Here is a 22,582-nt window from a genome sequence, read left to right as displayed (position 1 = left end):
CCTTGATGTCAATGGGGACATCTTCTATCAACACCAGCAGGAGCTAGGGCCAAAGCCAGATGGGAAGGTAACACAGGGGAATGTCTGACATTCAGAAGTGCAGATGGAATCTCCAGCAGGAGTTTTACGTTATTTTGAAACGTTAAAGGTAACCCTGGAATGGGTCATATTAACAAAGTGGTTACCACAAAATATCTTCTTGCCCCTAACTTATTGAAACAACTTCAGGTTATTAAATATAGCTACTCTAAGGACTTTTTTGGTAGTTAATATGGAATGTATTATTTTATTGGAAAGGTTTCCATAAGGGGAGAGCTCTGCTTTATCTAATTTAAAAAGTCTAATTTATCACAATAATTTTTATACAAGACACGATAGCTACATCTTGTAGTTTATAATCTAAAAATAAGATCTCATCAAAATACTGTAGCTAGTCTATTGTGGGCATCAATAACAATGTATTTACGGCATATGGCTCTCCAAACATGATAAACGCTATACAAAGAGCATCTACCTTTATTGATAGGAACAGTTTCCTGTGTAAAGGAAATTACATGGAAAAATATGAGCTATGTGTTTGTTTGAAAAGTAACTCATCTTGACTGTTCTGAGGAAATACCTAGACAATTATCACAAATCAGTGGCAGGATGTTATATACAGATTTAAAGAGAATCACTGGAATAAAAAGAAACGTTGTTATATACCTGCAAATCCTGTCATTTAAAAAACAAACAAAAAAAAAACAAACAAAAAAGAAATACAGTGTGTCTGACAGTTAGTTCTGTAGTTGGACTATGGACGTTTAGATCTCCCATGCCTTTGTTTTCCTTACATTCTGATGAAATGAAATGATTCATAGATCAATAATAACAGACTCAGTCCTTCCTTTTGAAGATATGATTTAGCAGATAAAAGCTATTCTTCTTGTAATACAAAACAATCTGCATTTCAGACTGCAAATGAATGTGTGGTCAATTTAATAAGACTATTTAGTACTTACATAAGACCAGAATCTGAAAACCCTTTAGGAGTCTCCAGGAATTAAAGATTAATCTTTAATTAAAGATTACGTCATATGATGAAACCTCCAGGCATATATCAGACCAAAACTGGCAAGCCTACCTTTCGCACGTTGAGTAAATCCTTACTCTGGGGGTAGTCATGTCCATTGTATGGTTTCAGTGGGACTATCTACAGCCTGAAGTACTACTCAACATAAGCGTGACAGTACTTTACAACCAACCATTAATTAAATAATTTATCATCACAAGATCCACATGGGGCAGATAAATATTATTATCCCCATTTGACAGATGGAATAATTGAGGCAACAAAGGACAAAATTTCAAAAGTGGTCTCTAATTTTGGGTATCTGAGATTTTTGTGGGTATCCAACATCAGACACTCAATAGTCGATTTTTCAGAGGTGCAGAGGACCCTCAGCTCCCATTGACTACACCTGGAATTGTGGGCTTCAGCACCTCTGAAAAATCAGGCCCTAACTCTGTGTAGTTTGCAGCTTCCAAAAGATGAGGCACCAAAAACTTAGGACTGTGGGTGAAAGTTTGGTCCTAAGTGATTTGCCCAAGGACACAAAAGAAGTCAGTGTCAGAGCCAGGTTTAGAAATCAGGAAATCCTGGCTCCTAGCACTATGCTCAGATCTGAAAACAGGAAACATGGTTTAAAAGAATCCCTGTAGTCAAAATTAAGCAGCTGACTGAACGATTTTTTCATAGAGGATACGCAACTCCTTCTTGTGGATAAATATGCTTGTCCTGTGACTCCCTGTCATGCTGTGGGTATGAAGGTATTTTCATTTGTTCACTTACTAAAGTATCTTCCATCATTCAGCAACATTATTGCTCTGATGGTGTTGGGGGAAGATAAACTCAGTGCTTAATTTGTGCCAGGGCTGAGCCCCGGCATCTCTAGGCTTGGCAGCTCATTGCCCGAGCATCTCAGGACTTGCCGGGTCAGTTATGAAAGTAAAAAAAATGGCTTAAGCCCTGGCACCTAATTGCTTGAGCCCCGGCACCTCTTTCATTACAAACTGAGCATTGGATCAAACTGTATTTTAAGTCAGATGCATGGCCTGCTGAGTCTGAAATGCAGCTGCTTCCTGAATAAATAATGATAATCCTGTGTACTACAAACAATGAACAGCAGTGTCTTTGTGAGAAACTTTTTATAATCTGGGCATGTAGATCTGTGTAAGGGGATCAGTACGAAAAAGCAGTTTCCTAAAGTCAAGTTCAGTGCATTAATCGAATACAGCTTATGTTTATGTATTTCCAATACAGAATTAAAAGAAAATATTCTCATGGAGGTTGTTATTAAATATTGAACTGCATCCATTCTATCAGCCCACACATCCTGCCTATCCTTATCTCCAGTTGATGTGATCCGGTCATGTAGTAAAGGTGTCAAATGATTTATACAGTTAGTAAAAACTGATCTTGCTCTGGGGGTTTCTTCACCCAGGTGCCCAGACCTGCTTTCTGAAATGCTTTAAACAGCTGCTGCTTGACAGCCTGGTACGTCTGAGCCACCAGTTTAGCCTCACTGTACATTGATGGCATGTCTCCATGGCTTGGCATTCGTGAGCTCAGCTGCAGAACAAAATCAGAGGAGAGGGAAAAAAATAAAAAAGCAAATCAACAAGCTAGCAGAAACAGGAGACTTCAACAGCCATATAATCTTCCCCTCTACATTTCCTAAGCAACAAACTATCTCTGGGCTTTCTCTGTTTGCCTTTGATTTGCAACAACAAAACACTGAAGGTATAAGGCACAAGACATTGTTCCTATCTTGAAAATGCAAAAAAAGGAAAACAGTTTTTGCCTTCCTGAAGTGGGTAAAACCAGCAGCAAATATAAACCTGCAAATCACTTGGTGTTTTTGCAAAGAAAAATCTGCTTGTCAGTTAGGGTGCTTAGAGGAGGAAAAAAACCCTCACCCTTTATGAGAATCTGAAAAGAAGAGGATGTGGTTGGTTTCAATAAAGGAAACGGAGCAGTTCAGAGCTTGAGCCAGTCAAACTAATACCAAGAGACAATACGAGGAGGATCCTCCTCTCCCCTTCCTTTAAATCTGTTATAATAAAAGATGCTGCGAAACTTGCATAGGATAGGACAGTAATCAAGCTTCGGGGATTTATGCCAGAATGTATAGCTGAGAAGCTGTCTTGTTGAGAGGGAACATGGCTAGTTCAACACAAGTGAACGTTCTGAAGTAAAATCTGAAGCATCTGACAGAAACTGTCTTAAGAGACAAAGACACATGTCTGCAGTCCAACAATCACCCTGAGCACACACACAAGAAGAAAGCACTTTTGTGTTTCAGAAGGACTAAATCTATGACCTTCTCCGATCTGCTGAAGTCTTAACACAGTCAAGCCAACAGTGAGTCTTTGACATTATATGAAAACAATCAAGGTCTAGAAAATGCCTTAGAGCAGGCATACAGGTGACCGTCTAGTGCTTACAACCAGCGAAATTACATCCTGTAAGAAAAACTCCCCATCAAAGCACAACCTCCAGGAGCAAACATCCCGGAGAGAGACTAAAATGCAGGCTGAAGTGAGCAGGTTGAACTCTGATGGAAATCTCTGGGCCAATGTTACTCATTCAATTTAGTGGGAGGTTAATGGTTTTATTGGTATATTCAGCCAAATTCAGCAAAGGATCTAACTACTTATACTAAATACTTACAGGCCAGGTGTGTGTTGACCAGAAAACAGGTGGAAGTGGCAAAGTAGTGTGCCAAGTTGCGGCTCCCTTTGCTAGTAGTGTGTTCCAGACTCCTGCTCCTTGCCTTAGTGTGAGGGGCTCCTCCTGCTGCCCTTGGGGAGGCAGGGATTTGCCCAGGGGACACTGCAGTGCCATTATCAGCACAAACACTCAGCTTTATCAGCAACAGGCATCTTGCTCATCAATAAACCAATTCAAAGTGCAAACTGCCCCCGTGCCCCCCTGCCTCTCTATAGTGAAAGCTCAGAGTGCTGAGTCTGGGCCCCTGCCACGTATGGCACCAGCTGCTACAGTCCCGGTGTTGGCCTGGACTTCTCTGCTGGGTCTCAGCTGCCCCTAGATCAGATTCACCGGCGAACCCCTCACCCATGGGTTCTGGCAGTACTGCTCCCTGCTCTCCCTCTCTATTGGCCACAGCAACATACAGCCTAGGCTGCTCGCCCATGGGGACACAAAGGACACCATGCATCCACCCCACACAGTCCCTCAGTCACTGATCCAGGGCCTCCTTCCCTTTGGGCTCTGGCTGATTCTCATGTGTATTGCAGTGCAGACTCCCCAGGGCCACATACCCAGGCTGCTCTCTGGACCTGTGCTCCAGCCCAGAGCTAGCTCTCAGCCTGCTGTGTTCCTGTAGCAGCAGCCGTGACAGCCACTGTTCCTGCCCAGCTGATGCCCCAGCTATCCCTTCATCTTCCCAAGAGACCTTGCCATAGGAACTCGGTCCAGGATTTCCTTCCTTCTCCCTACCCAGCTTCTGTTTGCAATCAGGGCTCCAGAGACCTACAGCATTCACAGTACTTCTGCTGTTTTGTGGAGTGGGAATTCACACCCACACAGTGAGGCTTTACACCTTCATATAGTGGGGTGGTTGTGGAGATTGCATGCAAAATGAGTGTAATTTACAAACCAAAGGGATATAAAGGAAAAGCAACTAAGAAGAGGCTATAAAAAAAAGGAACACCACTTCCCCTTCACCACATGTCTTCCAAGTGGTTGTGGCTGCTGATTGTCCCCATCTTCTCCCATCCTGCAGAGAACGGCAGGATGATTCTTGGCAATCAGTGCTATAACGACCAGGAAGCAAGGAGGCAAAGGATATATAAAGGCAGCATCCCCCTTAAGCCTTTCAGTTTCCTTTGTCTTCTCGCCTGAAAGTGTGGACCTTAGCTCTCAGCTCTTTGAACCCAGCCCTTGCTCTTCCTCTAGCAACTCCTTCGAAGAGAAGAGCAAGGTTGACTCAAAGAAGAGGGAGAAGATGAGGAAGGAGCAAGCAGAAATAGCCACAGCTTAGTGCCTATCTGGTGATCCTACACAGATTGTGCAGTTTCCCAGGTACAAAAAGATTCCTGGAGAGCATCCTCCAGGGGAAGGGAGAAATCAGAGGGAGTCATTCAGGGGATCCTTTACCAATTGCTGTATTGACAAAACAATGGGAAAGGGTGGCCAGCTTTGCTAGGGGCAACCAGGGTATGGAGGAATAGTGGCCATTTTAATTGAGGGAAACCTGTGGCTTTAATTCCATTAAATATAACTGCTGTGGAGTTTAGTGGGAGTTCTGGGCACTCCGAATCTTGCAGGATCGGGGACGTCACTTGTAAGAAGTTGAAATGGCATAAGAGGTATTTACCAATATTAAACAACAGTCACAATCAGAGCCCAGTTTTCAAATATGGGTACTCAGGATGGAACATGGGAAACCAAACAGCCAATTTATGTGCACCCAAATCAGGAATACAGTGTCCTATTTTTGTATTACAAATTTGAAAATGGAGCGTTCCACTATCCAGAATGACCAAGGTGGGCACTTCCCTTTGAAAACTGCCTGGATTATTGCAATACAACTTGGGGTGCTATTTCAGCTGCTAGGTCTCTCTGTGCTCCTGTCCACTCCAGCTAATGCCATCTCAAGTGTACATGACTCCCGAGGATTTCCCTCAGCTTTCGGTCTCCACTAACGAGGAATACTGGGGCTCCTTGGAGGCTGTCATCATTACACTTAGACTGTCAAAGAGGGTGGCTATAGAGTAGGGACCAAGGGATCAACCTGTCCTAGGGACAAAGGCACAGTCTCTGTTCACAGATGCTACAGCCCTGAGGAGCAAGAAAGCAGAGCTCTTAGTTCTCCCTCACAGCAAGGCTGAAATGCTATACCACGTCAGATCCATGGTTGGGAAGCTTCCAGCAGTCACATGGCTGACTCTGAGGCTGTACCCCCAGTAGTTTACAAGGCCTACCTTTCCATAAAGCTTTGCCCAGCGAACATAAAACATGTGCTTGCAGAGCCGTGAAGAGCCCCCGCAGGTCCTCTTTCCTGTTGTGGCATTAATAACCTCGGGGTCCGTGTTACCCACTATCCAGTTCACACTGAAACTGGGAGATTTTCCTGGTTGCCGTCCCTCAGCATTACTCACTCCTGTCAAGGGACAAACAGAAGGGCAGAAGAGCATTAATATCAATGGCCCCAAACTTTCACAGCCAGCAAACGTGGGCCTTTGTTTGCTGAAATATCTCTGTGCAAACATATACCTACTGTGCACTCTGATATTGTTATTATTGTCTCTTAACCGCCACCTCTTTAGGGCATACGAGGATGGAATAATTCAGCCATTCCTGTAGATTCTTTTTCTTGGCAGACAGACCTTATGCTTAGGATGGGGAATGCAATTACATGGTAATGCATGGCAGTGAGCAGCGTTATAACAGCTGAGTGAACGAGGCTTCCTCTAACTGGCTTCAATGTAAAACACAATTTTAAAAAAGAACTAACAGGCAGCCCCAATAAACACATCTCTTCTTAAGAGCTCCTCTGGGTGGGGACTGAGTTTGTCCAGTAAGTAGCACATTGAGATCCCAAATGGGGCCTCTGGTTGGCAGGGCAATAAAAATGTGATATAACAACAAAATATGTGGGTTTTAGCCCACAATAGCTTATGCCCAAATAAGTTTTTTAGTCTCTAAGGTGCCACAAGGACTTCTTGCTGTGTTAACAAAATGTGTGTCTCTCAAGTTGGCATTTACCATGGAAAGGAAGAGATCTTTCTTTTGGCACTTAGACCCCAAGTTGATAGGGGCCTTCTAAATACCATTGGTCATACAGATACATAATATGTACAAACACCTTAATAAGAAGCCGCCTAAGGGACAGTCATCACAACCCTTTCCCAGGCTCACAGCACTAACTTTGAATTCACAGGCCTTTGCCCCAAACACATAATGTGGGCAGGGTAACAAAGTTCAACACTCCTGTCACTCCACTGACTACTGTTATACCCCCGGCATGGGGGATGGTCACTACTGCAGACACAAGATTTTGCCCTATCCTTGAATGTATCTCAGGCATTCCAAGTTCTCAGTGGATGCCACATGGCTATCCTGTGGTGAGTGTGCAAGTCATATGGGTTACCACTGTACTTGTCTAGAAGCTACTGCTTCTGTCCTAGACAACTCATCCTTGTCCCACCATGTATGACTACAGGTTTCCTACTAGCATCAGTGCACAGACTCTTGTGGCCACACTGTGTCTGGGTGTTTGTTTGCTTTATACTGGAGATCTTTGTGACCAGACAACATTAGAGGTGACAAAGTAGCTTAGCTCCCTCCTCATGGCAACTTCTGCATCTTGTTCTCTTGTGCCTTGAGGCACAAGGAGCCAGGAATAGATCAGCAGCAGAGTCAGCCCAAGGAGATAAGAGGAGTAAGGAAGGTGCTGGGTTTATTTTCCAGCACAATATAAATGGCATGAAGAGAGCTTAGGACCAGTCAATAGTGACTTTTAGGTGCAGAGCTCCAACTTCTGGGTCTGATAGTGATACCCCACCTGGAAAAGAGATGGTGGCCTGAAGGATATTTGGAAAATGCAGGGACTTGGCAATATGTTTGGATTCACTTGTTCTCTTTTTCATTGATCTGTCATAGATAGAACTAACCCCACAAACCTGGCTAGAGGAGGCCAGCCTGGTGGTTGGGCTGAAGTGGATTGTCCTACTGGGCAGGGGTTACCTTGGCAATAGGCATGGATTGGAGTCCAGGAATGACTCTCTGTTTCCAAACTGAAGCCTGGCTAACAGACAATCTGCCCTTCCCACATGCGTGTCAGGCTACAATAGTGAGTACAAACAATGATGCATTGTTTTTACAGCTTTTTGGAAAACTCCATTTATTATTCTTTGATAGATTACAACAATGAATGTCACTGTGATGCATAGCCAGAAATCATCCTGCAAAATAAATAACCCTCAAAAGACAAGTGGGGAGATAATGTTTGTGTTTTTGTGTATTTACATATGTATGAGTCCGGTTGACAATGTAATCAAAAGTCCCTGTCTATGCTGTATTCCGATAATTCAGAGATCAAAAGAACATCTTAGCATTTAAATGAATTGTAAACAGGAGATATCTCTGTATTCATCTTTCTTTGAAATGTATAGCAAATAATCTGTGAATGGTGGAGGAACAAGCAAATTGCCTTATATTAATTCTATAGCTAAGTGCCAGTGATGGACCTCCTTCAAAGTCATCCTAATTACCTTTTGTTCCCCAAGGAACTCCCAACTTGTCAACGAGGACATGAAATTGTATACAAGGTCCTCGGGTCCTGATTCTGTCATCTCAGATCTGCTTAAGCTTCATCGGGGGAAGTTTGAGTCACAAGACTGAGGTCCCAGCTATGCTGGTATGCCCTGAATATGATATTTGGACATTGGACTATAATCTATGAACTATTTCTGAAAGAACTCTTTGCAGTTACAAAGCTCACCATCTCTGCTATGAATCTGAACCTCAATGAACTGAACGCATGTCTGTATGTATAATGATCTTTTAACCCTACTCTCTCTCTTTTGTTTTTTAATAAATATTAGTTTAGTTAATAAGAATTGACTGTATCATGTATTTGGGTAAGAACTGAAATATTCAGTAACCTGGGAGGTAATGTGTCCGATCCTTTGGGATTAGCAGTACCTTTTCTTTTATATGATGAAATAAGATTTTCAGGAATCTTCATCACATTTGACTTAGGTACTGGATGGAGGCCTGAGGCTGGATCACTTTGAGGGAACTGTATTGTTTGGACTTCTGAGTTACCAGTAAGGTAATAAAGAAGCTCTTTTATGCTGGCTGGGTAAATCTATGTATTGGAATATCCACCAGCTTTTTGGGGATTGTCTGCCCTATTTTTGCAGTTCACCCTAATTGAGTGACCACAGCTGGTCCCCACTGGGACCCTGGTCACAGTCACTTTAAATTTATATCTTAGCACTTTTCAGCCATTGCTATCAGAGTATTTTACAAGGGAGGAAAGGAATCACTATCCTCATTTTACAGATGGGGAAACCGAGGCACATAACTATTAAAGCCAATACTTTCAAAATTGTCCACTAATTTCTGGGTTCTGAGCTTGAGACACTGAGAGCCTGCTTTTCAGATATGCTGCACTCCAGGAGCTCCCACTAACTGCAGCTCAGATTGTGGGTGTTCAGTACTTCTAAACAATCAATCCCAAGGTGTCTCAAGTTGGGCCTCCAAAAATGGGGGCACACAGATCAGCGGCCACTTTTGAAAGGCCTTAGTGCCAAAGGTCATTCAGCAAGCCCAGTGGGGAACAAAATCCACACTGGGATCCTACTCACTGGACCACATTGCCAGTACAATAATACTGTTGGAGTCCTCCTGTGTGAAAATGCTTCCAGCACTTGTAACATTGGAAGCAGCGCCAGTTCTGCCACTTAAAACAGTTCCCACCTCCCAGCTGTGTGCCTCTCAGCAGGACATGAATTAATGTCATAGAGAGCTGCTCACTCTCTGCTCCAAATATTGTCCAGCATGGTTCTCTCTACATGGAAAGAAAGTGTCTGCTAGAGTAAAGGGAGACTGAGCATGCAGAGGGAAAGAAATGAGGCCATTAAAAAACAAAATAATACAATGAAAGTGGTCACACTAGATACAGCTATTCAGTATTTGTGGCTTCTTGGCATGGACAGCATTAGAGGAATGACCAAGATGACTGAACGATCCTAGTTACAGCGCAAAGACGGCTTAAGAAAGACTAAAATTGAGTCATAATCACACACTGGGTTCGCAATCACTTTCATGTCACATTAATACCAATTGCAGTTTTTTTCTGAGCTAACTGATGAGTCTGCATCTCAAAATCCAATTCACCTAAGCAGTAGAATAAAAACATCTTTTTGCTAAAGTCCTGAATATCAGAGAATTCCATGGTGCTATTCATTTACCTCCATACAGAACAAAATGCAAACTGATCAGAATTTGGTATTTGACACTTACGCACCAGTCTCTGTCAAGATATTACCAAAAAGCTTAATGGACTGAGTGCCAAAAATATGGCAGCAAATGCTCAGCCAGCTCCTGCCTAGCAAAAAGCCACAGGTCGTAGAATAAACACAGATGCAGCAAAATCAATGACCAGAGGAAAACAAAAATGTTATTTGAATTAACAGGAGCTTTGCATACATACATTACAATTAATCCCTTAAACAATAAAAAAGAATACAGATCAACCCCAGGCAATCAGTGCCAATAGAGAGTGGTCTACAATAGGGGAATGGATCATAGAAACCCACAGAAGCCAAAACCAAGCTGACATTAAACAATAGTTGAAGCTCTGCAATAACCAGTGCATAAAACAGCACAATTGAAAACAGAAACTAGGGGAAAAAAACCTGATATTACTGATGAACAGCGCATAAACCTAAAGGCTGTATGAAAGCAATAGCACATGTCAATGTATGTCTGCCAATCATAAGGATAAAATTTAGCCCCTGTGCCCAGATCTAGACATCACCTCTTCACCTAGTCCTGTTACAGTGTCAGTTAACAGTATCAGGTGGGTAACAGGGTGTGGTGATCAGGTGATCTCCAGATCCATGCAGAAAGGAATAAATGGCTTGATTTGCCCTACCTGCATACCTGAGAACATCTACAGTGACTGAGGGACGCATAGGCCAGAATGTTATTTAGCTAATAACTCAAAGTTTTGCACAGTGGATAATTTAATCCCACATAAATGTTTCCTCTCTGCCTGTGGTATACATTATGGGGGAGTGGAAAAAGTTGGGGATCTTATTTGTAGAGAGGGGAAAAAATGGGTATTTCCAGAGGTATTTTTCTGCACTCCAGACAGAAGTCTTTTCTGGCAGGATAATTCAGCCATATCCAGAGAGAGGGTGAACTTGACCAGAGACGTGGAAATCATTCCAATCCTTTCTTTAGGGTTATATTGAGCCATTGCTCAGTGCTCGGATATGGAGGAGCCCCAAGAAGGAATTGTGACTCAGAGAATCATAATTTCTTTCCTGCTCCTCACTTGCCTGGGAGAGGGCCATTTGCTACAGCCATTTACTGGGTGTAGAATATTCCTCCCTTCGAACCAGCTAGTGTGGGTGAAGCCAAGACTCTCCCTACTGCCTATTCCTCCTGACCCACCTGCTCAGGGGATGAGAGGAATACCAAGCACACAGCAGGCTTCTGTTCTTTCCTCCCTGCAGCCGGGCCCAAGTTTGGGGGAAGTATAGGGTCAGAGAATTTTAACAAGGGGCTCCTGTGGATCGAGGGCATCCTCTCCAGCTCATTAATATTAAAGTTTTTGAAACAAAGTAGGCCAAATTGTGCCCTGAATCACATCTGGTTCTACCCCATTAGAGTCATAGGAGTTGCAGAAGTGTAGCTGATGGCACAGTGTGGTCCTACATTGTTTTACTTAATGGGATATACAGCATTGCCAACCCCAAGCATTTAAATATCATGAGTTAGGATTCCCCCTCAGCCCCTCCCCCCCCAATCAAACAACAGTAAGAAAACCCTTTATAACAGGTTAGATCTTAGAAAGAAATAGAAACAAAAAAACCCTAATGCTAGGCCTTATTCTGCTTTCAGTCACATGGTATAAATCAAGAGTAATGCCACTGAAGTCAATGGAATTTCACTTGTGTGGAATTGATGTGCAATGAAAATCAAACAGACGTTTTCTATTGTGATAGCAAGGAATGATCTCAGTTATCCTCAGCTACCAGGACCTTAACTCTTTTCTTCACTAAAATGGTCTATCTTAAAGCATAAAAGAGATAACAAAAATGCTTGGTATCCTCATAAACAAAGGGGACCAATAATTTTTAATCCCTAATTAGTTTGATCTCTAATTGGAATCCTGAAGTTAGAAGCTGCCCGGTTTGAGATTGTTATGGGTTTCAATGCATTCCATGTGCCTTTTTCTAGTCACCCATTTCATTAGCCATTAGTTTCACTGAATACTTTGTCCTCGAAACCTCTCATCTGAGGAAGTCACAGTTTTAGAGCTGTGAAGCACATAACATAAATCACAACAATCTACATTTAATCTGGATTGACACTGGCTCTGTAGTATTTCTGACACTTGGCTCCACAGTATCAAAAGTTTTTCTTAACTAAAGCAATACAGATCAAATCATCTGGAGAGACAGATTCCACCCACTACTGCTCCCAGTCTACAGGAAATTCACAGACAGCATGAAGGCAAAGAAAGCTTTCCCAAACAAAGACAACTCTCAGTGAAAGAAGAAACCAAGTCCTGTGAGACAAACACAGTTTTTACAAGTGACAGATGCAGCTTTACCATCCTGGAAATGTGATATTCGCTCACAAACATAAATGTACACTGGGCCAGTTATGCTGCTTTGCACCTGCTGAGGCTCTGGCCCACTGTGTTTATAGTATAAAGCCAAACCCTTGTGAGTATCATCTGGGCTGGCTGTGCTTGTCTCCCTTGTTAGCATCTTATCATTTTTAATCACTTTTCAACCTGTGTGGGGTTTCTTTGTACACAGGAAACTTCCAGTGAGACTTATTAGAAAATTGGCTTGATTCTTATCTCATGTACACTGATGCAATCAGTGGAGTTATGATTATGTAAAACTGATGTAATAACATATGAAATAAGTTCATTATGGTCACAATGGATGAAATGCACGCCTGTGCAGAGGTTCAGCACAAGACCTATGAACTATGTAAGTCCCACTTAAACCCTATTCTGAGGAGTTAGTTGGCTTAAGTGTGTGATGGCCTTCTGCATAGGGATAAATTTTTCCCACTAAAGGGAGAATGCACTGATACTCTATATGGAAATCACTTTAGAGGCCAATTCTCATTCTAGTGTAGTAATTGATAAACAGGATTTATATAGTTATTAATGGTAGGTTTCAGAGTAACAGCCGTGTTAGTCTGTATTCGCAAAAAGAAAAGGAGTACTTGTGGCACCTTAGAGACTAACCAATTTATTTGAGCATAAGCTTTCGTGAGCTACAGCTCACTTCATCGGATGCATACTGTGGAAAGTGTAGAAGATCTTTTTATATACACACAAAGCATGAAAAAATACCTCCTCCCACCCCACTCTCCTGCTGGTGATAGCTTATCTAAAGTGATCACTCTCCTTACAATGTGTATGATAATCAAGTTGGGCCATTTCCAGGACAAATCCAGGTTTTCTCACTCCCCCTCCCCCCCTCTCCGCCCCCCCCCCCCCGCCACACACACACACAAACCCACTCTCCTGCTGGTAATAGCTTATCTAAAGTGACCACTCTCCTTACAATGTGTATGATAATCAAGGTGGGCCATTAATGTAATCTCAAACAAAATGATGAAATATGTATGGGGATTCCTTATACATTCGTATTAGACAATCTTCTATATTTGTCTAACTATACTGAAGATTTATAAAGCAAATGTTTGAAAACAGGCTAAGCAGCTACCTCTGACATATTCACCCTGACAACACACATGCAAGCAGTACCAATCTAATGTGCTAAGCCACAGTGAAACAGCCAATTTCCCCCTCAGCTAAACTATCACTTCTTCAGGCTTAGCAAAGCTAATTTTATCTCAAAGATGTAAACTCAGCAAGAGGAATAAGAAATAGATAAAGGATAAACTATCCAACAGCACTGAAGTGACTTAGGAGCTTTAAGTCACTCCATTGAGATCAGTGTTGCAATGTCAGCAGAGACTCCTGGCAAGTCATTTAAACATGCCACAGTCATTGCCTTGGTATCTCAGTGCATCCTCGCCAACAATCACAGTTCTCCAGTGTTCCAGGAGCCTGATTGACGGGCCTGATCCTGTGAGGTGCTGAGGACCTTCGACTCTCAGTTACCTCAAATGGACTGGAAGGCACTCAGCAATCTGCAGGATGTTGTCCACACTTCTCAGGATCAGGCCCTAAGGTAACTTCAGAATAGTTGGGAATCCTGGCTGCTGTCTGAGGCCAATGAGACTTTTTCCATTGACGTCACTGGATTTGGATCAGGCCCTGGCTAATAAGGGTTTATTAGGCTATGGGGGGCTGATGGGGCTACATCCTACCAATAATATTACTACTGTGTAGTGTGGATGATGTACTGCGGGGAGTGTCAAATGAGAGAGGGCTCTGAGCTGCGGGGGCTGGCTCTGAGCTGTGGAGATGTCAGGTAGGAAGTGGAAGGATTTTCAGTCTGGGGGAAGATGTTTCTGAGCAGGTGGGAGTTGGGCTGGAGGGAGCTTGAGGAGGCCCTGGGTCAGGAGTGGGATGGGCTGGGCGGGCAGGGTTGAGTACAAGGGGAATGAAGTCCATTGGGCTATAAGAGCTAAAGTACTGATTCCACTTTAAGCATTTAAAGCTGTGTAGCATTCATGGCCACCAATAGGCCACTGTAAGAGTTTAGGGCCTGATCCTTCAAGGCGCTGAGCAAGTCCTGTGAGGTGCTAAGTGCACTCAACCCCATTTGATTTCAGTGGGAACTGTGGGCACACTGCACCGTGCTGGATTGGGCCTATTGCAGTCAATTGGAACTTTACTATTGGTTTCAGTGGGTGCCCAATCAGACCCCTTATGCATATATTTGGGTAACCCACATGGTCACCCCAGCTATGCATAATGGCAGTCCCTATTGACCAGCAGTCCTTCCTACTGATTATCATTGGGAATAAATTGCTTCCCTGGGAGCCTGCTGCATTAGTTGGATCATTCCTCTGTAGCCCGTGTAGTCTGGAGCAGGGTATTGCTGTTGCTCAAAGGAGAATGAGAGGGAAACATGCAGCTTGGATGCAGGGAGGACACACGGTGTAAACAAATGCTAAGAAGTTAACTTTCCTCTTGACGTCCAGCGCAATCAGTGATGGGAAAGGTGATCATTTGTCTTTCAAGCAGGTGTTTGCTTACCACTGAGGAGCAACTGATTATGCCGGTATGAAGCTGGCAGCTGACCAATGTCTTCTATTCTATGGCTCATTACCCTGGAAAGGTGACCAGTGTGACAGAGGCTTCCCACAATAATGCTGTGCAAGTATGTGGGTTCGATGAAGTAACTGAGGAGAGCGCCTTGTAACCCCAGAACGTTCCATCTGGAAAAGAAATACAACAGTGATCAAACATACTGGTACAGAAACAAACCTGTGAGAGACTGTGAGGAAAAAAATGTCAACACATGGGTGAGGGAGACTTTTCCCTTCTTTGGTATTTTGATTCCAGAGATAAACATTTAGGGTCAGACGCTCTACTTGGCTAAGTCCCCTTAAACTGCCCTAAATAGACAGCTGAGGATTCTGTCGGTGTGGAGAGATCTTTGGCTGACATAAAGGCCCTCCTGCTCTAGCATCAGAGTGTGCCATGGCATGTCAGAAACATGTCGGGGCAGAAAGGGGTGGAGCCAGTGGCCCCTGGATTGGAAGCAGAAAGGTGGTTTAGAATTATCCCTCGCACCCCGGCTCAGTTGTGCCAAGCATAGTAAGACTGAGGATTTAGCTCATTAGGCCTGAGCTAGCACTGTATTACTTCAGCTTAATGTTAGTACAGCCTCACTGATTTCAGTGGAGTTGTTCCTGCATAAAGCTGAACTAGTTAGGGGTGAATCAGGCCCATAGTTTTTCTCACACTGGCCAACTAGTGGAAAACACTAGGACTGATTCTCCTCTCACACTGGTACTAATCCGGTGTAACTCTGCTGATTTAGTGGAGTTATGTCTGAGTTACAGGGCTCATGTTGGGCACAATCCTTGGAATGGCTATTTTATTTGAAGCCTCTTTTGTATTTACTCTTAACACACATTTGTGTGGATTTTTAAAATTGTCCTGGATAAAAATATCCATGTTCTTACATTAGAAATGAGCTTAGAGTGGAAATGAAAGCATTTGTGTTCCTTATTCGTTATTTGCTATTGGTCATATGTTGTTTGCTATTCTTTTCTTTCAGAAAGTTTTGGTCGTCCAATCATGGGGCAGACATGATGCCATGTTTCATAGATGACCAACTGCCACACCACATGGTTGTTATGACCCGTTTGCTGCAAACACCACAGAGCCTAATGTTTGCTGGCACAGACTTTGCCATGCAATTATGAATAGGAAATACCTTAAAAAAAAATTAAAGTGTATTCCTGAACCAAAAAAAGGGCTACATTTGTTAGGTAATTTATTCATAACAAATATTTCGATGAGCTCTGATATATTCAGACCGAGTGTGCCTTGCCTTGATGCGCTCAATACAGATATAAAGAATGACGATGAAAACCTTAGGGCCTTGCAACTGCTAATGATTTTAAGCTCCTTATAAAGGCTATTGGATTAGTTGAAAGAGCTGCTCTGCATTTTAATATGTACAATTCTTTTATATAAAGCTAGTTACAAATAAGACTGAATCCAAATTCTAAATTCTCTAGAGGGTATATAATTAGATAAAAAGCAGAAAGGAGAAAAAAGGGAAAAAAGAGATTTCAAGATATGGTTATCTTCACTTGCAAACCTCAGATTCTGTCTCGCTCAGTGCCAGTTTAATAAGAAATATTTTCCATTCCTAAATTAACACAAACATGTTTTCCTGAACTTAAGTGACACTTATAATGTAGTTCAAAGCTTTTCACCCCATTCTGGGCAGTACTGAGCTCAAATTAGAAACTCTTTTAAAAAATGTACTTTTAGGGAGTGCATTTTGGCTAAAAAAGCTAAAACACTGACAACATTTGGAGATCCAGGGCCGAATGAAAAAAAGTTTAGAGGTGTCTGCTATTTGAGGCAACATCCAGTGGTTACCATGCTAAATAATGTGTTTAAAGCACAATCTCCATCAGCAGCAAGCATTATGTAGCTAATTTCTTACATCATTGTTCTTTTCATTAATTAACATTTCTCAACCGTTAGTGCAATTATTGCGGTGCCTCTGTGCTGTATGTCTCTTTTCATGATTAATAAGGAGTCATTATATTTCCCTTTCCTGAAGCAGTCAATTAACACGGAATACTTTCCATTAATTACGGAATGTTTAAAACCAGCATGCTGTACCTGGAGAGCAATCTGCTCAAGAAACCTGTGACACCAATTGCTTTAAAAAGTTCTCTTTAAATTTTATTCCAAAAACACAAGCAATTTAGCTGGCTATATTAATTTGCTTCAGAAGCAGGGCTGTGAATGAGAAACATCTTTTAATCTCATGCAAGAAAAGGCAGCCATCTGGCTGCTGAGGATTTCAGAGTGAGACTTTCCCTCTCTCCCTCTATAAATGCAGGTCATTAAAGTAATGTGTTCATCTACATAAAACTCAAATGGAATATAAAAGGTAATATTTATATACAAACAATTTAGTCCCACAATTTAAACAGTCATTGGTTTTATGAAACATTTACTTTAGTCTATCAGATTTGCATAACTTCATTGGGGGAAAAAAAAGTGTGGTCATTTCTGCAAATAATGTCACTTTTAAAGGAAGGGACTATCTGACTCTCTGAATGCATATCTTATTGCAATGCAAAATTAATAATGCAAGCTTAGGAAATAGAGAGTTCAGTTAACAGTACTGAATTCAGAATTGGCTTCCAAGCAGAGTAAAAAATATTAGACAGCAACTCTTCCTTCCAGACTAAAACACTTGCAAGATCTCAGTGTCGTTCTCAATATATGACATTTTCTTTTATACCCTCCCTCCAGACCTCCCACCCTGTATGTTTGTTTGAAAAGGAAAGAGAAAACAGAAAAACAACATATGCTCTGCAAGACTGAAATATCACCAGTATGCATATCACAAGTGGATTACGTGGGTCTTATTTACAAAAATAGGCGAGCGAGTTCCCATAATAAATAATGAGATAGTCATGATTATTATTTGCATTAAATACCAACCTGTAGCATCTTTACAAAGATGTATATAGCTAATTCTGATCTCGCTGACACCCTTGTTAGGGATGACTAAGTCTATGAAGTGAGTGGAATTACATCAATGGAAAACATGGTATAAGCGTGATCAGATCAGCCCTTTGTGTTCAAAGCATTGTATAAACATTCACTAATTCTCACAATGATCCTGAGAGGTAGATCAATATAATTATCTACACTGGGAGACTGAGGCAGAAAAGTGAAGTTACTTACAGAGTTACTTAAAGGAAGAGCTGGGATTAGAACTCAGGGTTTCCCAAGTCCCATTGTTGTGCTCATTCTGCCTGACAAGACTCCCACCCACCCAAGGACAATCCAGCAATAGCATTAAAAAGGCAATAAGATTTGTGGATCACCCAAGGCAGATCTTGACTTTAAGATATTTATATCTTATTTAAGATATTTATATCTTAAATATCTAAATACACAGAAAGAAGGGAGAAAGCAACTAAAAGAATGAGGTAAAAAATTCAGAGCAGCACTGGTGCCTGAAATGTGAAGACAGAGTGTAAGTTTATTATCCCAGAACTAAGGTGCTTTCAGAATATCACCTATATCCTGTGCCATGGAGGAGAGAGAGACCAGATAATGGACCTACTCACCTAGCAGTCAAGTTTCAATGGAGAAGGCAGCTCTTGACTGTTTTCCAGTGCCAGCCCCCTATGAGAACTATCAAGCTAGTTAGTCTATTCATTCTTAAAAATGGCTCTCAGACGATCTCATGTTTTGCAGGCTTAGTGTCTCTATGCCAGTCTAACTTGTGGCCCGATTTAGCTTCCATTAGCTTTCCATTACATTTTATAAGGACTGGATTATGTCCTTAAATTGGTCGGACACCTCCCGGTAAACACTTGCCTGTCCATGAAAAAAGATGCTTCGCTATTTTCATGTCCCTGAGGTAACGGTTCTCCTTGCTAACGAAAGAATGGAAAGCTTTGCGTTTCCTTTTCGAAATGCTTGGGAATGGGAACTGGATCGTCATGGGGTTGCAATGGAAGCATAATGAGGGAAAGAGCTTTTCCGCTATTGGTCATAGATTCAGATCAATGCCTTGATAGCAGCGACCAAATTACCATCTGATGGCTGTTCAGTGACTCATGCTGCTGACCTACTCCCAAGTCCACATTACAAAAATCAGCACTAATTTGCACCCTGACTGGCAGTCTCCGCACAGATCCCACAGATGGAAAAAGCACAGATTGAACTATGCTCTCAAGTCTGGCCCCAGTTCAGCAAAGCTTAAGTCTATTCCTATTCAGCAGAGCACCATTACTATAAGCCCCTGCTTAAGTCCCACTGAAGTCAATAGGTGCCTAAAGTTGCGTGTTGTCCTGATTAGGGATGGACTTCTGCACTAGGGTCCCTGGGCACTCCCATCTCTGTCTCAGATCATAGAAGAGGCATATTGGTTGGAAGTTTGCATTGCTATAACTTGTGCTGCACTTTTTTCTGTGGCTAAGAAGAGGAGCTCATGCTTGAGGGCAGTCAGTCCATTAACTTTCATGAGGACTATATTCAAATGACAAATATTTGGGAGAAGCCTCTTGCTTATATAATCCCTGTTCTGGCTATCACATATTTATAGTACACTTGGTTTTAGTAATCAGCTCAGTTCTCTGGTAATTAAACATCTACAGGATTACTTATAGGAAAATTGCAGGTAGTGATTCTGGTCTGAGTGGCAGTAAAAATATCAATAGCAATGTTCATTTCTGAAGGAGCTTTTTCTACATAATCTACTGTAGGTGCATGAAAGTAGCTGTGTTCCGAACTGTAACAAAGTGCTTGCTTCAAATACAGCTTTTCCAAATAAAATTATTATTCAGCGGAAACGCAGTGTTACATTTCAGACCCTCAAAATATCAAAGTGACTTTCCTCACTAAGAAGAAATATAGTGGATCATTCTGAGTATTTCTAATTATGCAAGATTTTTAAAGGCTGTTTTCAAGGACACACCTCTCAGATGATTTATACTGTGTGTGCTTCTTAATAACCTTTCCAATAAGAAAATCAACCCACTGCTCACATAGTCACAGATTTTAAAAAAAATCTTCAGCAATCTTCAGTTCAATAAAACCAAATGTCCCCCCCCGAGCTTAAACTGGGGAGTTTTTCTGTGTTTAGGGCTTTTGCTCAAGCCCTTTTGTTCAAGCCGCTGATATTACTGCAGTATTCGCAGAGACAAAATTCCATGCCCAGTTTTCAATAATCCTTAAACAAATATAGTTTTGCCTGTTTGTCAGTCATTGAAATGCCAAAGATGAATTGGAAGGGATCTTGGAGCAGGCAGCTTTTCTTTAATTAGGTGACATACTCTTCTTTCTCAGAACAAATCATAACTGCATGGCGACTCCGACTACAATCGCAATGGAACTGTTTGCATGTGCTTATGCCAGTTAGTCACTAACAGAGAGATTCTTGAAAATATACTTACAAATAGTAATTACATCAGAATCCTTATCACCGTTGTGATATAACTGACAGCCTGGGGCAGGAGTTGGCTGCAGCACCTTCATTGGGAGCATGCTGCTGTATATGTGAAGCTGACACAACGGCAGTACGTGTAGCTTCACATCCATTATCTTTCAGTGTACATAATGACAGTGTTTTACATTTATATAGCACCTTTCCTCCCAAAGGATCCCAGTGCACTTCGGGTACACTAGGCATACAGCTTTGTCAATGAAATATGGCCAACTTTGGGGTGGCGGGCAGACAACCAGGATATGTTGCACACCAGGAGGGTGATAGTAATTGGTCGAGGAAACGCTTCTGTTCCCACCTCTCCTTATTCACTGATAGCTTCCCCTACCTAAGTGGTTTTTATTTCAACCTCTGTGATGCTCTGTTCTCTTGGCCTACCCTCGCCATCTGCACTCCTCCTCCCTCCACAACTCTGTCCCTTTCTCTTGCTGGTGAAATTAAAAGAAACACATTCTAAGCATGGAACTAATGTTGCTTCAGTTTGCTAATTTACCTTCCTTCCTCCTCTCCCCCTCCACTGCTTCAAGCAAATCGTGATGGAGAAGAGAAGCCAAGAAGGTGTGATTGGGTGGATCTGAAGCTACGAAGTAAGAGCATGCTGAAGACTTTGCTACTTTCATAGACCGTCTCTGTTCAACTGGGGGAGCAGAACAGTAAGGGGCATATTTCAGCTGAGAAAAATGTGTTGTCATGTTCTAACTTCTGTTGGCAAGAGAGACAAGGGGTATATTTACACTACCCGACAGATTGGCAGGCAGCAATTAATCCAGCGGGGGTCGATTTATCGCATCTAGTCTAGACGCAATAAATCGACCCCCGGGTGCTCTCCCATCGACTCCTGTACTCCACCACCGCGAGAAGTACAGGTGGAGTTGACGGGGGCGTGGCAGCAGTTGACTCACTGTAGTGAAGACACCGCGGTGAGCAGGTGTAAGTACGTCGACTTCAGCTATGTTATTCATGTAGCTGAAGTTGTGTAACTTAGATAGATCCCCCCTCCTAATGTAGACCAGGGCAAGATTTCAAACTTACACAGAGTTCTTCTTCAAGTCTTGGAAAGGTACTCAGAGTGTCACGGCTAAGTATCTTTCCCAGATCTGAAGGAGAGGTCTGTGTAGATGGACCTTTGGTCTGAACCAGTATGATCATTCTTATGTTCTTAAAAGCTTGTCTCTTTCACCAACAGAAGTTGGTCCAAAGAAAGATATAACCTCACCCACCTTGTCTCTCTAATAACGTGGGACCAACACAGCTACAACAACACTACAAACAATTGTCGTGTTCTGAAATTGATTGAGCCTGTGTAAACTAACCAAAACCTAAGGGGCTTTGAAGGCACTGGTCTGCACTGGGTGGTGGAGTAGCCCCAGAGTGAGCTCTGCTGGATTGCATCTCATTGCAAGGGTTGCTGTTGTGCCTGGTCTTTGTGTGAAGGTGCGTGTAGGAGGGGAAGGCAGACAGAGAGGTAAGGCTCTTTGTGTCCTACTTCCTATTTCTGCATTCATTCAAGGGCCATGCATGATCTGGTTCTCAACATAGGTTATAAAAATAGAGCACGCTGATGAAGAAGGGGTGATAAGCCAAATCCTCAGTGGTGTAAATGCGTATAGTTCTCCTGAAGTCAATATTTACTTACCTCTGATGTGCTGTGAAGACCTAGGGCTGATTCATATCTCACACTGATGTTACTCCAATGACTTCAGTGGAGCTACTCCTGATTCACAGCATGAGGGCAGACTCAAATCCTAAATTTTTCCTAACAATATTATTGTTATTATTGTTAAAGGAAACAGCTAACTCTCCACTGCCCACACCACCTCCCCCAGTGAAATATTAAGAGAAATGTAGATTGAAATTTTCAGACAGGTAAGGGAATTAAGTGCCCAACTCCCATTGAAAGTCAATGGGAACTAAGCACCTAATTCCCTTAGGCACCTTTGAAAAACCCCAACTATAAATAATATTGCTTGTGAATTTGAAAGCTTTCTTTGTTTATTGCTTTTACAGGAGATGCATTTTTCTTGTCCTTATCAACTCTTTTAAGACCCTTAGCGGTAAATAGGCCCAATGGCCTGCGATGGGATGTTAGATGGGGTGGGATCTGAGTTACTACAGAGAATTCTTTCCTGGGTGTCTGGCTGGTGAGTCTTGCCCACATGCTCAGGGTTTA

The 22,582-nt window shown here is 42.3% G+C and overlaps 1 protein-coding gene across 2 annotated transcripts in view; it reads right to left on the bottom strand.

The window, feature by feature from the left end:
- Positions 1-353: 353 nt before the first annotated feature.
- Positions 354-22,582, bottom strand: part of ADARB2 (adenosine deaminase RNA specific B2 (inactive)) — a 427,219-nt gene continuing 404,990 nt past the window's right edge. For both annotated transcript variants that reach the window (XM_007054124.3, XM_037891015.2), the window contains 3 exons: positions 14,946-15,127; positions 5,989-6,167; positions 354-2,611 (listed from right to left, as the gene is read on the bottom strand). In XM_007054124.3, coding sequence (XP_007054186.2) covers positions 2,435-2,611; positions 5,989-6,167; positions 14,946-15,127 — 538 coding nt within the window. In that variant the 3' untranslated portion in view covers positions 354-2,434. The remainder of the gene's footprint in view (positions 2,612-5,988; positions 6,168-14,945; positions 15,128-22,582) is intronic.

The sequence above is a fragment of the Chelonia mydas genome, chromosome 2, assembly GCF_015237465.2.
Source record: "Chelonia mydas isolate rCheMyd1 chromosome 2, rCheMyd1.pri.v2, whole genome shotgun sequence".
Lineage (NCBI taxonomy): Eukaryota > Metazoa > Chordata > Testudines > Cheloniidae > Chelonia > Chelonia mydas.
Note: the sequence above shows the minus strand (reverse complement) of the source record. Positions and strands in the feature narration are given on the sequence as shown.